Source organism: Mizuhopecten yessoensis, unplaced genomic scaffold, assembly GCF_002113885.1.
Source record: "Mizuhopecten yessoensis strain PY_sf001 unplaced genomic scaffold, ASM211388v2 scaffold6647, whole genome shotgun sequence".
Classification (NCBI taxonomy): Eukaryota; Metazoa; Mollusca; class Bivalvia; order Pectinida; family Pectinidae; genus Mizuhopecten; species Mizuhopecten yessoensis.
In genome coordinates this window covers 958,554-972,196 of record NW_018406654.1, presented here as the reverse complement: position 1 = coordinate 972,196, position 13,643 = coordinate 958,554, and the positions used below count along the sequence as shown (strand labels likewise).

The 13,643-nt window shown below is 35.1% G+C and overlaps 1 protein-coding gene across 3 annotated transcripts in view; it reads right to left on the bottom strand.

Annotated features, from left to right (window-relative positions):
- The window catches only part of LOC110452382, a 53,524-nt gene that overhangs the window by 22,977 nt on the left and 16,904 nt on the right, over positions 1-13,643 (bottom strand). For 2 of the 3 annotated variants that reach the window (XM_021500864.1, XM_021500865.1), the window contains exons 6-12: positions 12,347-12,643; positions 9,480-9,809; positions 8,658-8,939; positions 7,340-7,636; positions 5,679-5,804; positions 4,009-4,113; positions 2,938-3,003 (exon numbers count right to left, since the gene is read on the bottom strand). In XM_021500864.1, the coding sequence (XP_021356539.1) occupies positions 2,938-3,003; positions 4,009-4,113; positions 5,679-5,804; positions 7,340-7,636; positions 8,658-8,939; positions 9,480-9,809; positions 12,347-12,643 (1,503 nt within the window). The remainder of the gene's footprint in view (positions 1-2,937; positions 3,004-4,008; positions 4,114-5,678; positions 5,805-7,339; positions 7,637-8,657; positions 8,940-9,479; positions 9,810-12,346; positions 12,644-13,643) is intronic. The other variant, XM_021500866.1, reaches the window with a different exon arrangement.

Below are 13,643 nucleotides of genomic sequence, written 5' to 3'. Positions count from 1 at the left end.
ACACCGGGCAAAATGCGAGCATACTAGATTTATTTACTTTTGGAAATTGTTCAACTCTAGCAGGTCATATAATTAAAAAAAGAATCAACTGCCTGAAATATAAAATGAAAACAAACCTTGTTTCTGCAGACAAAGCAGAGAATAACACTATCTTTGTCTGCACATACTATTTTATTTCCTGTTTGCAAAATGAACTAGCTTTCTTGATCATACAATTTGATCTGGTTTGCAGTCGTATTGTCACAAGTTGTACTCCAGAGGTGAATTAAATGAAGTACGGAAAAATCAACTACTGTTTAATCAAGCATGAACAGCCTCTCCTCAAAATAATTTATTTAGTAATGCTGTAGACTTTTCAACTACTAACACTACCAGACATCATACCAAACTGAAGGAATGACTTGTTTTCTTGTCATGAGAGTTTTTTTCCAGCGAAATTGCTTACGAGGATATACATTTATGCTCATATATTCTTTTGAAGAATATTTGTTACCAGCACAACAAAGGCTCAAAAGAAATATACTTAGGCTTTTATTGTGAAAATGAGTTTTTTATTACGATATCTTTGTTGAAGTCAGTGACAAGATATTCCAGCAGACTGTAGCCATTCCTATGGCAATAATATATGGCTATCTCCTGATCGCTTTTTTGTTGTTGTCTATCAGTAAGATAGCAATGAATCCAGTTCAAATCGTCGTCACAAATTCCATATTTCTTCAATTAGTAAATCATTCCACTGTGCCCAACCCTGTCAAAAGATTTGCTGATGTCACAAAATACTATCATTGCCTCTTTTCCTTGATCAAGTTGTTTTGAAACTTCATCATATAAATATATTAATTGGTTAACTGTGGAGTCATTGGGAAGGAAGCCAGACTGATTGTTTGAGATAACATTATTCTCAGATAGAAAATTAAAGAGATGTTTAAAAACTATTTTTTCAAGAAGTTTACTAAATAATAATGCGAAAGAGATTGGTCTATAGTTACTTGGGTCACCTCTTCCTCCCTTGCCCTTATATATTGGGGTAACATTAGCACACTTCCAAATATTCGGTATGCAATCAGTGGATATGGATTTGTTTAAAAGTAACAGCAAGGGCTTCACAAAAGAGTCAGCAATACCTTTAATAAAATAAGGTGGAAATACATCAAGACCGGCAGTTTTTTTTTACATTAATAAAATTAATAAGGCTGCCTCTGTAGAAGGCCGGAGTGTAAACCACTCGACTAATCCGCCCATATATCGTTTTAAGTAGCGCAACCTTATTAACAAAACAAATAAATAAGGCAGATAACAAACTATGATAACAATACTAGTAAAACAGAATCGTTAACAGATGTCCTATGAATAGATAATCCACAACACAGTAGTATTATCTCGGACAAGGCCATTTGTTCCGTTAATGACCAGGATCAAATGTTTGCTCAGTCGTTGATAATTCTTAAATTAAAGGAAACATAACGGCAGAATAACATAGTTACGTAATGTACACACAAAATAGTATTCCATTTCGTCGCTAATGAGGTTGAGAAATGAATATATTTAATAACTTAACAATACTATCATGTCAAGAATCCTTGATCTCATAATTTGTTTGTTTATGTTTGGTCAGCTCTTGTCTACACACCTAAAGAGTCTTGCTGAGCAGTTGTATTCCTGCCAAGAAGCCAATAATATTCTGTGACAAAACAATGAATATGTAACACGAATTTAAACTCTGCAGTATGGCGAAAATGTCTTCAGATAATGTGTATAAAGCTTGGTGACAGTCTGTTCTGTTGCTGGAATTTCAACATTAAGTAATGCTGCTTTGATCTGAACATAAATAATATGGATATTTTATTCATAAACAAACTATGATTCTCTCGAATTGACATTATTTTAATTATATCATCCTCTTAAGGATCAAAGTACCATTGCAGACAAAGCAATAGATAACTCCACAGTTTTTTGTTTACAAAAACATTAAGCTCTCCTAAGTTTTGTCTTTGCTCATTCGCGTCCGTTTTATTTTTTTTAATCTAAAATTATTTTTTTCCTTAAAGTATAAAACTATAGATCTATTTCAGATATCAGTATTCAAGTTATTGTTTTGTCGCGATAAAGCTTCCAATCATAATTGATCAAAATCAAACACATAGTGGGTCAATGAGGAATTATCAATTGATGGCACCGATGTAACGTCAACTTTCAATGACGTTATGAACAACAAAATCATATTCTTGTTTGATGGCAAATTTGACACGAGTTTTAGGAAATCAATATATTCTAATCACTTAATAATATTATCATATCTGTTAACGATTCCTTTATACAGTTGAACAAGGTTTGCTAGATAACCGGATCAAACTAATTTCTGAAAATATTTCGCCAACCGCCAAAAACCTTGAACTATGACATTGCAGTGTTACTTCGATGTCATAGCATGCTGCAATGATATATCAATGCACTCATTAACGTTGCTTAGATGTCGGGTTATTATATTTTGACATATCAGTACGGCCTAATAGTTATATGTTATTGCAATAATACATTATAATATATACTTACAAAGTACCTCCTACAATAAGGCGAATGGGTGACTCAGGCGTAGTACAATTGACATACTACCTTTCTATCCATGAACAATGTTTATTTCTGAAATGTTTTTGGTATAGGATTTGTTTGTTTGTTGACATTTGGCCGATTAAATTCCTTATGGTTCTGGAATCAGACTTACTATCGTTGCCGAGAACCATATCTAACCATAATTTAGGTGCGTGTTTGAAAACTTCTCGCTAATTGTTTTGAAATCGGTTGAACATTTTCGAGAATAACTCTAAAATGTGAAATGCTTACGGATGGTCGTCGCGTGATGATCGACGACGAAGAAAAGGCGTTGAGGAAAAAAGCAAAAAGATAAAAGCATATATGAAACAAAACGAAATTACTCACTCTGAGTTTGGACCTCGTGATGGGATTGGATGCCTTCGTCAACGATGGCATAAGCATACTCCTGCTCTGTAATATGTATATACATAACTGGATATAAATGCAATACTGTCAGAACTCAGTATCACTAAATATCTTCGGAAAATACGCTGAACAAACAATGACAATCTTATGTTCTTTCATTAGGTTTATGATCTTTTACACTGGACACCGGGCAAAATGCGAGCATACTAGATTTATTTACTTTTGGAAATTGGTCAACTCTAGCAGGTCATATAATTAAAAAAAGAATCAACTGCCTGAAATATGAAATGAAAACAAATCTTGTTTCTGCAGACAAAGCAGAGAATAACACTATCTTTGTCTGCACATACTATTTTATTTCCTGTTTGCAAATGAACTAGATTTCTTGATCGTACAATTTGATCTGGTTTACAGTCGTATTGTCACAAGTTGTACTCCAGAGGTGAGTTAAATGAAGTATGGAAAATTCAACTACTGTTTAATCAAGCATGAACAGCCTCTCCTCAAAATTAATTTATTTAGTAATGCTGTAGACTTTTCAACTACTAACACTACCAGACACCATACCAAACTGAAGGAATGACTTGTTTTTTTTATCATGAGAGTTTTTTTCCAGCGAAATTGCTTACGAGGATATACATTTATGCTCATATATTCTTTTGAAGAATATTTGTTACCAGCACAACAAAGGCTCAAAAGAAATATACTTAGGCTTTTATTGTGAAAATGAGTTTTTTATTACGATATCTTTGTTGAAGTCAGTGACAAGATATTCCAGCAGACTGTAGCCATTCCTATGGCAATAATCTATGGCTATCTCCTGACCGCCATTTTTGTTGTCATATGAGGCTGAATTTATTGATGAGTTTATCGGGACTTCAACCGCGTTCCTCGATATTCATTTCAACATGACCAAAATGGACCAAAAGTGTGATTGATAATCCCCATATTGATTTTGTTGGGAAATATCATTTCACTTTCTGCATTTCAATATTCTCGAAACGAACAAATCGCCGTAATAAAAATTAGAAAACAGACAAAAAATGTTACCGTCGTCGCCATTGTTACGTCGTCCATGGATGGTTACTCTGCTTTGGAGTTCGAGGCTGGTGGTGTTGTCTTGGGTGTTTTGGTTGAGGTTGGCATCAGTTTGATCTTTACCAATATAACAAAAAAATACAGCATTAATTGTCACAAAATTATGGAGTATGCATCTTTCATACCGTGGTCTATTAAGCAAGGATGTTTTAGCAAACGATGTGCCCTACGCATCAGTATTGTTAACGGACTTTTTAAAGTCCATATATTAGCAAGAACGTAACGCATATTTACATTTAAATAGATAGTCATTCTAATCTCTTTCTTGTTTTAACGGTATTTCGTCAAGAGGTTTGATCAGTAAAGTTAGTATTGTCACAATCAGGTCAGTCACGTCACAATGGTGATATCTTGATTAAATAATGTTGTGGTGTCAAAATACGTATTGCAGTCTTTATGCTTTGCAATGGAAGGTTGCAGAATAATTAAAAATGTTAAATATATATTCCACGCATATCCACTTTTTACATAAATTGAAACACACACATGATATATTTGAAGAAACCCGGACTCAAGATATAGAATAGCTATTAAGTTGATTTAGGACCCTGCTCAATGGTCCAGTAATCGTTGTCTGGCATCGAGTGTCGCAACATACTTTCATTTCCCTAGACACCATAGTTCATTAATTGAAAACATTTTACAGATCAAGCAGCCGGTTAAACTGTTACTATCAAAAAAAGCATAGAATTTTTCACAATATATCTGATATGTAAAGAATAAAACATCCAAAAATTATATCTATAAAAAAATCATATTGTCTCCGAAAATGTAGCTTTCGATTAAATATTACCAGGAAATAATATAACTTGATCAATACACGTTTGACCTAATCTAGGAAAGACTTGATTAACTGTGATGAACAAAATCTCGATTCCGATTGTCAATATTAACCTTTTAGTGTATAGTTATCCTATACCAGATAAGGGAAAATCTATGATAAACTTCTTCTGTTCTATAAACGTCTGACAAGTTAAGTCTGGTCAATCTCCGTTATAATGGTTACTTTTGGATACTGGCATTGTATAAATGGTGACTAATTGCTCTGGTAGAGTTCGTTTCCAAGATGCCTAGTTGTATGTGGAACCAAGTACTAGCTCACATGGAAATACGCTCTGGCTTATGTTGGCTATGCACTTGTTCATTTACTAAAGTAGCAATATGTACCGGTTCACGAGCAACATTGATCTGATACACTTGAGACTGTGTACAGGGTAACACAGAGTACTGTTTAATTCTTACCATATTATATTCGACTGATTTAACCAGACTTAATATGTGATATCCGTTTCTAATGGTAACTCCGTCGGGAATCACGACTAGCCAATCCGAGTTTAATTGATATCAGAAGAGAGTAATCTAATTCTTCAAACAATAACCTTTGACCTTTGAACAAATCTCACATAACTGACATGTATGACCTTTGAAGAAAGTCATTCTTATTTTTTGAAGTTCAAAGCCTATTCTTCAAAATCGTACAGGAAAATATCAAGTCTGGTTCTGTAAAGAATACGTTTCAAGGAAAAGCTGATGACATCAGTTCGCTCAGAGGCACTTCCTTTACGTGAACTAAAATGTCCGTGTTGTTCTAGACTGACACGTGATATGATTGTCTTTGTTACCTTGTTGACGTTGTCTCCGTTTGATGACTAAGGCGGCGATTACCACAAAACAAACCAGGACAACTACACCGCATATCCCTAAACCGATAGTCAGGTTTAACTGTGTGTTAGGCTTCTGCGGAATCTCTGGAAATAAACAGGCGTGGATAAAGACTTCAATGAGGATTCTGCTGCTGATTGCTCCAATAAATGATTACTATGAGATGTTAACAAATACATCCGCAATGGTTAGATGATATTTAAACATGAACGGAAGTAAGTTCTAATTATTCAACGGAAATAATACAGAAAAGAAATGTCTTACACGAAAATTACAACTTGTGTTTAAAGCACGTGAATATTATATTTATGATTACCTTCATAAAATGTTTGCGAGTATTATGTTTAATCATAGCAGTCGAAGCTACACAAGTAGTTACGCTCTTCGTATAGGATAATAGGATAGTATATAGTTAGTAAAGATGGAGGAAAGATGCTATACTAAAGGTGTGATATGTTCTTGATGTCGAGGGAATAGCGTAGCCAATACCTTTCTTGTTATTGTAAAAAGCTTTTTTTTTTTTTTTTTTAGAAAAATGCGAGGTTGTACATCAATGCAAACGGAACAAAATGGACAAACACTCTGCTGCATTACACCTAGAACTTTGATACCGTCATAACCTCCCCTTGAATATTAATTATTGACGAACTTTATTCTGAGGTGCAATTTGTACCGGTTGCCTGATTACTATCTGGCGATGTTGACGAACATTTTTCGACATTGTTGTCCTTTATAGTTGTGTCCATAGCCTTCAACGCTATAGTTCTCCCGGCACACAGGCAATTCATGATACGTGTAGTCTGAGCACTGATCGGTTAACGGAGAGTGCTTATTGCGTGCTATGCAGTCTCAGCAGTAATCTTGAATATGTTGCGCTGACATGACAACCAAATGTCGAGTGGTCGATACACGCGCATAATGGCCCATAGGCTGATTAGAAACTGACCAAAGGCCAGGCAATTGCACAGAAACTATTTTTGGACCGAACAATAACAAACAGCTGTGACACAACCGTTTGACTAGGACAACCCATTAACATTGTAATTTCGATGACTCTCTTAACTTACTCTAAACCTGGAATGTATTTTAATGTCAAAGTCAAAATGTATGTCTTTTGTAACTGATGTGGCATTTTTGGAACAATCGTTGTAAAAAATATTAGTTAGCCTAACCAGTTAGGTCATATCGGTTAATCGCTGCCTGACCTTTTTGATACACTATAAGTTCCCGAGGTAATCAGTAACCTTTTAGCTAGAATTTATATTGAGCGCATTATACATGATATACCGGTTTGAAAAAAATATGTAGTTGAAATTAGAAAGGATTTTACAAATACCACAAGATCCAAAAAGTATGAAATAAAGATTAAGTATTGAAAAACTTCATCATGAAATCATATACATGTTTATTTTCAAATAACAACTAAAACTCATGGTGTTGTCTTGCTTTCCAATCAACACTTGACCAATTCTTATTATGAGATGAAAAATCATGCATAATAAATTACACTAAACTCTAGGAAATCGCTTTGTTTTAATTTTACTGATACACAAAACAAAACAAAAACACAAAAAAACTTAATATACATTTATACCATGCATGTTAAGAAATACAAACTTACCCAAAGTTCTGACCCTTATCTCAGTGGACATTCCTGATCTATGTCTGGTGGACACGTTCAATCTGATGACGTAGTCGGTAGCAGGAGTAAGGTCAAACAATGGGTATGTCATCTGCAACCCCTGACCAGCATCAGGAATATCCACGCTGCTAACTGGTAACCATTCACTCCCAACAGTCTTGAAGTCTATGTTAAAGTGTTGAGAAAAACCTCCATTAAACCCAGATGTCCACACGACGTTGACGTAGTTGTCACTTACTTTTGAGGCACGGAAGTCCATCGGTATATCGGGTACACCTGTAGAATAACATATAGACCATCAGAGAACTAACCCATTCACTAACCCAGTCATTGCAGGGTCCAAGTGTTTATAAGTAAATATTTAAAAATCAATTTAAACAGACAAATTTCAGACGACAGATACATATTTTTCCGCTGTTACTACAGATCGAATAATTTCATTTTCTTTCTCTCTTTGTTTCATCTTCCTTCACCAAGAACGACGAACATCAATATAATATATATATTCGGGTGATAATTACTTAGAGCATATTTTGTGAAACACACATAAAGTCTTATTCAAATACGCTGAGTATGAAATAGTGAAAATATCTTCGTTTAGTTTGCTGGGTTTTTTTTAATTTCAGTTGAACTTTTCTCTTTTTTACAGTAACACCCCTGCTTCCACAGCCTAGTGTCGCAGTAGATTCGATGAAGCAAACGACACCTTACTTATAGGAAATCCTGAATATATTCTCCTTGTTTCAAGGTTTTGCTGTCGGTGATCTTCTCTTAATAATGAATCAGCAAAACTGATCAAATATACCTACTCTAATTACATTTTGAGTTTTTATATCTTGTTAAGTAAATATAATAAAACGGATACTACTGTATTACATTAAGTGTAAGCTGTGTAATAGGGATCCCAGTACCCTTGGCACAAATCTATTTTAAACATTGGACACATTTGTTTTACAGGCATGACAATAACATAAAAAGGCTGTCGAACACGCCTTAGCCACTTGGCCACCGCGGCCCCAGGCGCATCATTAGACGGTCACCCTTTAAGTCAGAGCTTCATACGTTAAAACATTCTGCTTTTATTATTAATAGAAATACCAATATTTTTTTCTGTGAAAGAATGTTTTCCTTCCAGACTTAAAAAATATGAAATATAAGGATAAGACTTACTAGCAATATATTTGAATAACGATGTATAAACCGCAAACCGAAGCGCACTCTGAATGAACCGATAAACAAATTGATTGTCTAATCAAATCCTAAGTTAATAATTAAGACAAGGAACATAGATGTTTACCTTCAGGGCTAATCTGGAAGTGGACCGTTAACACATTCGGTAAAGTATTGGTGGCATTCAGGTGGTACCTCTGAAAGTCTGACTGTGTGGTAATTATGACCTCCCCTTTCATAGTATACGTATACGCGTTGTTGTGTACGACATCAAGTGCTCTCACACCGTCAGACCATTTACTCGTGGGCATTGGGTTAGCGACCACAGTTACATTGAGTACAGCTGTCTGACCTTTTTTCCCTGTCACTCTGATAATGCTATTCATAGTATTAAATCTTCTCGGGGCGCCTACAATAAAAATAAACATACATGAACAGCATCATTTATAGATGTGTCCAATAGATTCAAGCATGTGTGAGGTGTATGGATATGGATATTCTTCCAAGGAAAATGGGTCAGAATCAGAACCGAGATTTTGTCGGGGTTCTAAAATCCAAGTCTGCACCCTTGCGTATTATTCCAATATCCACTATAACTACATATCTAAATATCTACATAACTATTGACTCTTTCTCTCACCTCTTAACCACATTATTGGCACGCACGACAAAGACGATTGCAAATGTAACACATAATACAGCAATATTTTTAATGATGTCTACACAAACTAAGCTCATGTTTAGAAATATAAACAGAAAAACGTACGGCATAACAGAGTTGTGCCAAATTTTGGCCATGACACAAACAGTTCAAAGCAGACGAATGTTTTCTTTTTGTTATTATTGTTAGTTAATAATGATTCTGGTTAGGTAACTTAAAAGGATGTTTAAAGTGTTTTTTTTGCAAATTTTAAGCATTTTAAATCAGAAATACTCAGTTTATACTTACAACTGACTTGAAGTTCAAACTGTCTCCCCGAGGTGATGACATTACTTCTATTCCGAGGAACGAGGTTAACCGATCTGACGTCATACCTTCCTGTATTGTTGCACTGGAGGTTATTTAATTTGATGTCATATATTCCAGTACTGACAGTTACGCCGACTGCGAGTCTTGTCTGGTTACGTAATAGGTCGACGTCAGCCGGTGGGTTACTGTCAACATTAACACGGAGTTCCAAGCTTGACCCTTCTGTGTATCTAACTTCACTACTGCCAAACTGCATGTATTGGTTATCAACACCGTTCCGATACTTCAATTCCGTGATATTGGGAGGGACTGTGGATAGTGAGAACTTAATGCTTCAGACGTACAAATATGTACGACAATACATTATTCACTGGTTAGTTGGTAGAAAATACACAGTTAAACATTTTGCATTGAATCTTGAATTAATTGGACATGCATTTGTTTACAATAAACATATCGTTTCCTTTTATGAAGAGTATGACTAATTACTTTTCTAAAAGATAGTAATAAGATTATGTAAGTTCGGTAAAAATATTCATTTTGATTGGTCAATAGCAAAACTGGGATGTCTCTCTCTCTGACATGTAACAAATATTGGATTACGTATTGATCAATCAGAGTCGTATTTTCCAATCTCTGCATTAAAGCATTAAAGGCAACATATTTTCTCTTCATGCACACGAATCTACAATGTTTTGTTTGTATAGGTTATTCCTACCTTACTAACACAAAGATATTTACCTAAAACCTAGCATGCAGCTTTGTCAATTGTCCAGTATGACGTGATTATAATATTGCACCAGAAATTACAAAATGCGAATCTGATTCCTGATATTTTGAACGATTTGGTTACATTTAAGTTATTGTTTAAACTTTAAAACATAATAAAAAGAAAAATAAGAGTGTTCCTGTTAAATGCCATACATTCATTATATGCATTTTATGGTCAGTAGCATGATATAATAATATCTTTTTTATTCCCTGCATTCCTGGAAATATCTATTCTTATTCTTATTAAGTATATAAATGTTATTTAATGGGAGAGCCATAAATAATCTCACCACTTATAACCTAGATAGCTTGACGAGTATGCACAGTTATCTGTTTTATGGTTATATACATGTTTGTTGTAAAAATATGGCTGATAAACATCTGATGGTTATATGTCCCACAACACATTGTTGTAAGACCCTTATCTGATGGTTGTAAGTCCTACAACACAAAGTTGCAAGTCCCTGTTCTGATGGTTGTAAGTCCTACAACACATGGTTGTATTACCCTTATCTGATGGTGCTGACTCCTACAACACATGGTTGTAAGACCCTTATCTGACGGTTGTAAGTCACACAACACATGGTTGTATTACCCTTATCTGATGGTGCTGACTTCTACAACACATGGTTGTAAGACCCTTATCCGACGGTTGTAAGTCACACAACACATGGTTGAAAGTCCCTTTTCTGATGGTTGCAAGTCCTACAACACATGGTTGTATTTCCCTTATCTCATGATGCTGACTTCTACAACACATGGTTGTAAGTTCCTTATCAGATGGTTCTAAGTCCTACAACACATTGTTGTTAGTCCCTTATCTGATGGTTCTAAGTCTTACAACTCATGGTTGTAAGTCCCTTATCTGAATTTTGTAAGTATTACAACTCATGTTTGTTTGTCCCACATGTGGTTAGCTCTTCGTAAGATGTAAATATGCCCTTCATTTGATGGTTGTGGGTCCTACGGGCAACTATTGCTGTAAGTCTAACATCTAATGGTTGCAAGTACCATATCTGACGTCTGTAAGTCCTATATATTATGGTTTTAAATCATTTATGTGATAGTTGTGATCACTTATAATATGATCCTATTCCTAACGCACCTTAGAGTGGGATGGCGTTAGCCTCTTTTTGAGTTCAAATTAAAATATTTTACTCTCCTGTGAAAGATTAATAACTTGTTGGTAAAAATCCAACTGCACGTTTCAGAGGAGCTATTATTTGAAAGATTTACAAATTTTGATCAATTTTGACCCCGTCTTTTAGGGTTCAACCTCTCCCTGAGTCAAAATTCTGGTCCTTATTATCATAAGAATATGTAAAGACATGGTCTACATCCAAATACAATTTTCATGACAGATGTCATTTGAAGATTTCGCACGAAGTGACAACTTATGTTAAGGCATCTCCAGGCAACCTTCTTAAGTATAGATTCTGGTCCCTACACTAGGCTGATAATTACTTCTGAAATTCATCAAGTCCGAGAAACGTTTTAGAATAAGTCTAAAATGTATATCTGTTTACACATGACAGGCAACAACGGATGAAAAGTCATTCTAATAAGTCATCTGAGTAACAGGTGATCTGAACAAGAGCAATAAGTCTGTAACTAGATAATGATTAACAATATGATAGACGTATACAAGAACAATATAAGAATGGTAGAACATGGCAAGTTTCAAGCGAACGAGACAGAACTTAAGGAACTAGCTGTCCAGATCGATAGCTAATTTATGAAATAATTATCATTGCCAAACAAGTGATTAGATAATCAAAAGTTATAAACCAGGACAAATATTAAACATAAAGTTCGGGGTTCAATTATTTAAAAGGTGATTAGCCTGCTCATTAATTAGCACAATTTGTCTTTAACCTTAAAATGCAACGATTAACTGAGTTAGAAAGATTTCCATCCAACAAAGATTTTGGTAGAATAAAATATCATGCAAAGAATCCAGTTTTTTACATTGTATATCGACAAAAATCATTACAGATTGAAAATGGGTTTTTAACAGTGATTAAGCTTATCACTTTTGAATAACTGAGTCCAGATCACATATGTTTTGTACTTACAATAAACAATAACTGTTGTGCTATTTTCTAGTGTCGGTGCAGTAAAACCTGCAGATGATGCCACTTTTACTTGACAAGTATAAGTTACCTCCCTTACTCTCGGGAGTAAGGGGTCTATCCACTCCAGTTCATTACCGGAATCCCTACGTGATTGAATGAATAGTTTGCCTTGTCTCCGCCACTCCAATAAACAAAAAGGGTTGCAGTCGGTTCTACAGGACATAGGACCGTAGGCATTTCCACTGATCACTGGAGATTTATCCTCCTTGCTCTCTATCGTAACAAACTGTGGTCCATCTGCAAGAGAACCAGTCCAAGATTTAACGTATCCTCCTGTGACATAAATGTCGTCTGTGTGTGTTATAATGTTCAATAAAAATGATTTTCAGGCTAAGCTTATATTCATTAAATAAAATATTTGACTTCATTTCAATATTTTGAGGCATTTCAATCTAACAACTGTTCCAAAGTTGTTTTTTTCAACCCACCATTAGCGGCACGATGCAATGCAGTATATATGGCTATATAATCGGGACCTCAATTGTTTCAAGGTTGTCTCTTGCTAACCTGTCCCCCAGGGGTGTGGCCTGACCCTAGAGTCACTTCCAGTTACCTAATTGGTTTTGTCTATTTATTGTATATATGGTTACGGCGTAGGGATCTTAACCACTTATTACCCAGCTTTAACCCTGGGACTAAGTCTTCGAGGGTGGGGCAAGACTCTGTAGTCATCCTGGTAGAACGTGTGCGTTCGTCTTAATTGTTTCAATGTATTGACCCAATAACTATGTGATTATGTGGTCAGAAGTTTTGTATTGACCCTCTGCCTCTCGTTAGACAGTCCCTTCTTTTTGTACAATTTTAAATTTCCACCATCTGATAACGCTTTCAATTAAATACGGCTGATATCAATTATTAAGCTAATTTTTGGTTTGCCCATAAGCCCCCTGGAGGTTGGGGTATGGGGGATCTTAATCCCGACAATTGTACAACTTTGAATTCCAACTACCTGAGGAAAAAATTCAATCAAAGGACCTGTTACAGGAACAAAAGAATTTTGCCCACAAAGCAATTTAACCATTACTGGGTTATATTTGTAGCTCCCTAAGACACGACCCATGAGATATTTTTAAAAAATTAAAAAGGTCCCCAGGGCCTGTGCTATGAACTATTTAGTGCCGCCTTCCAAAGGTGTACGACAGGGTTCACTTTTTTGTCCAAAAAACTATCAAAACAATGTTTTACGCTATCAAATAATATTATATTATTTAAAGTAGGATCTGCTGCAAATTATGAA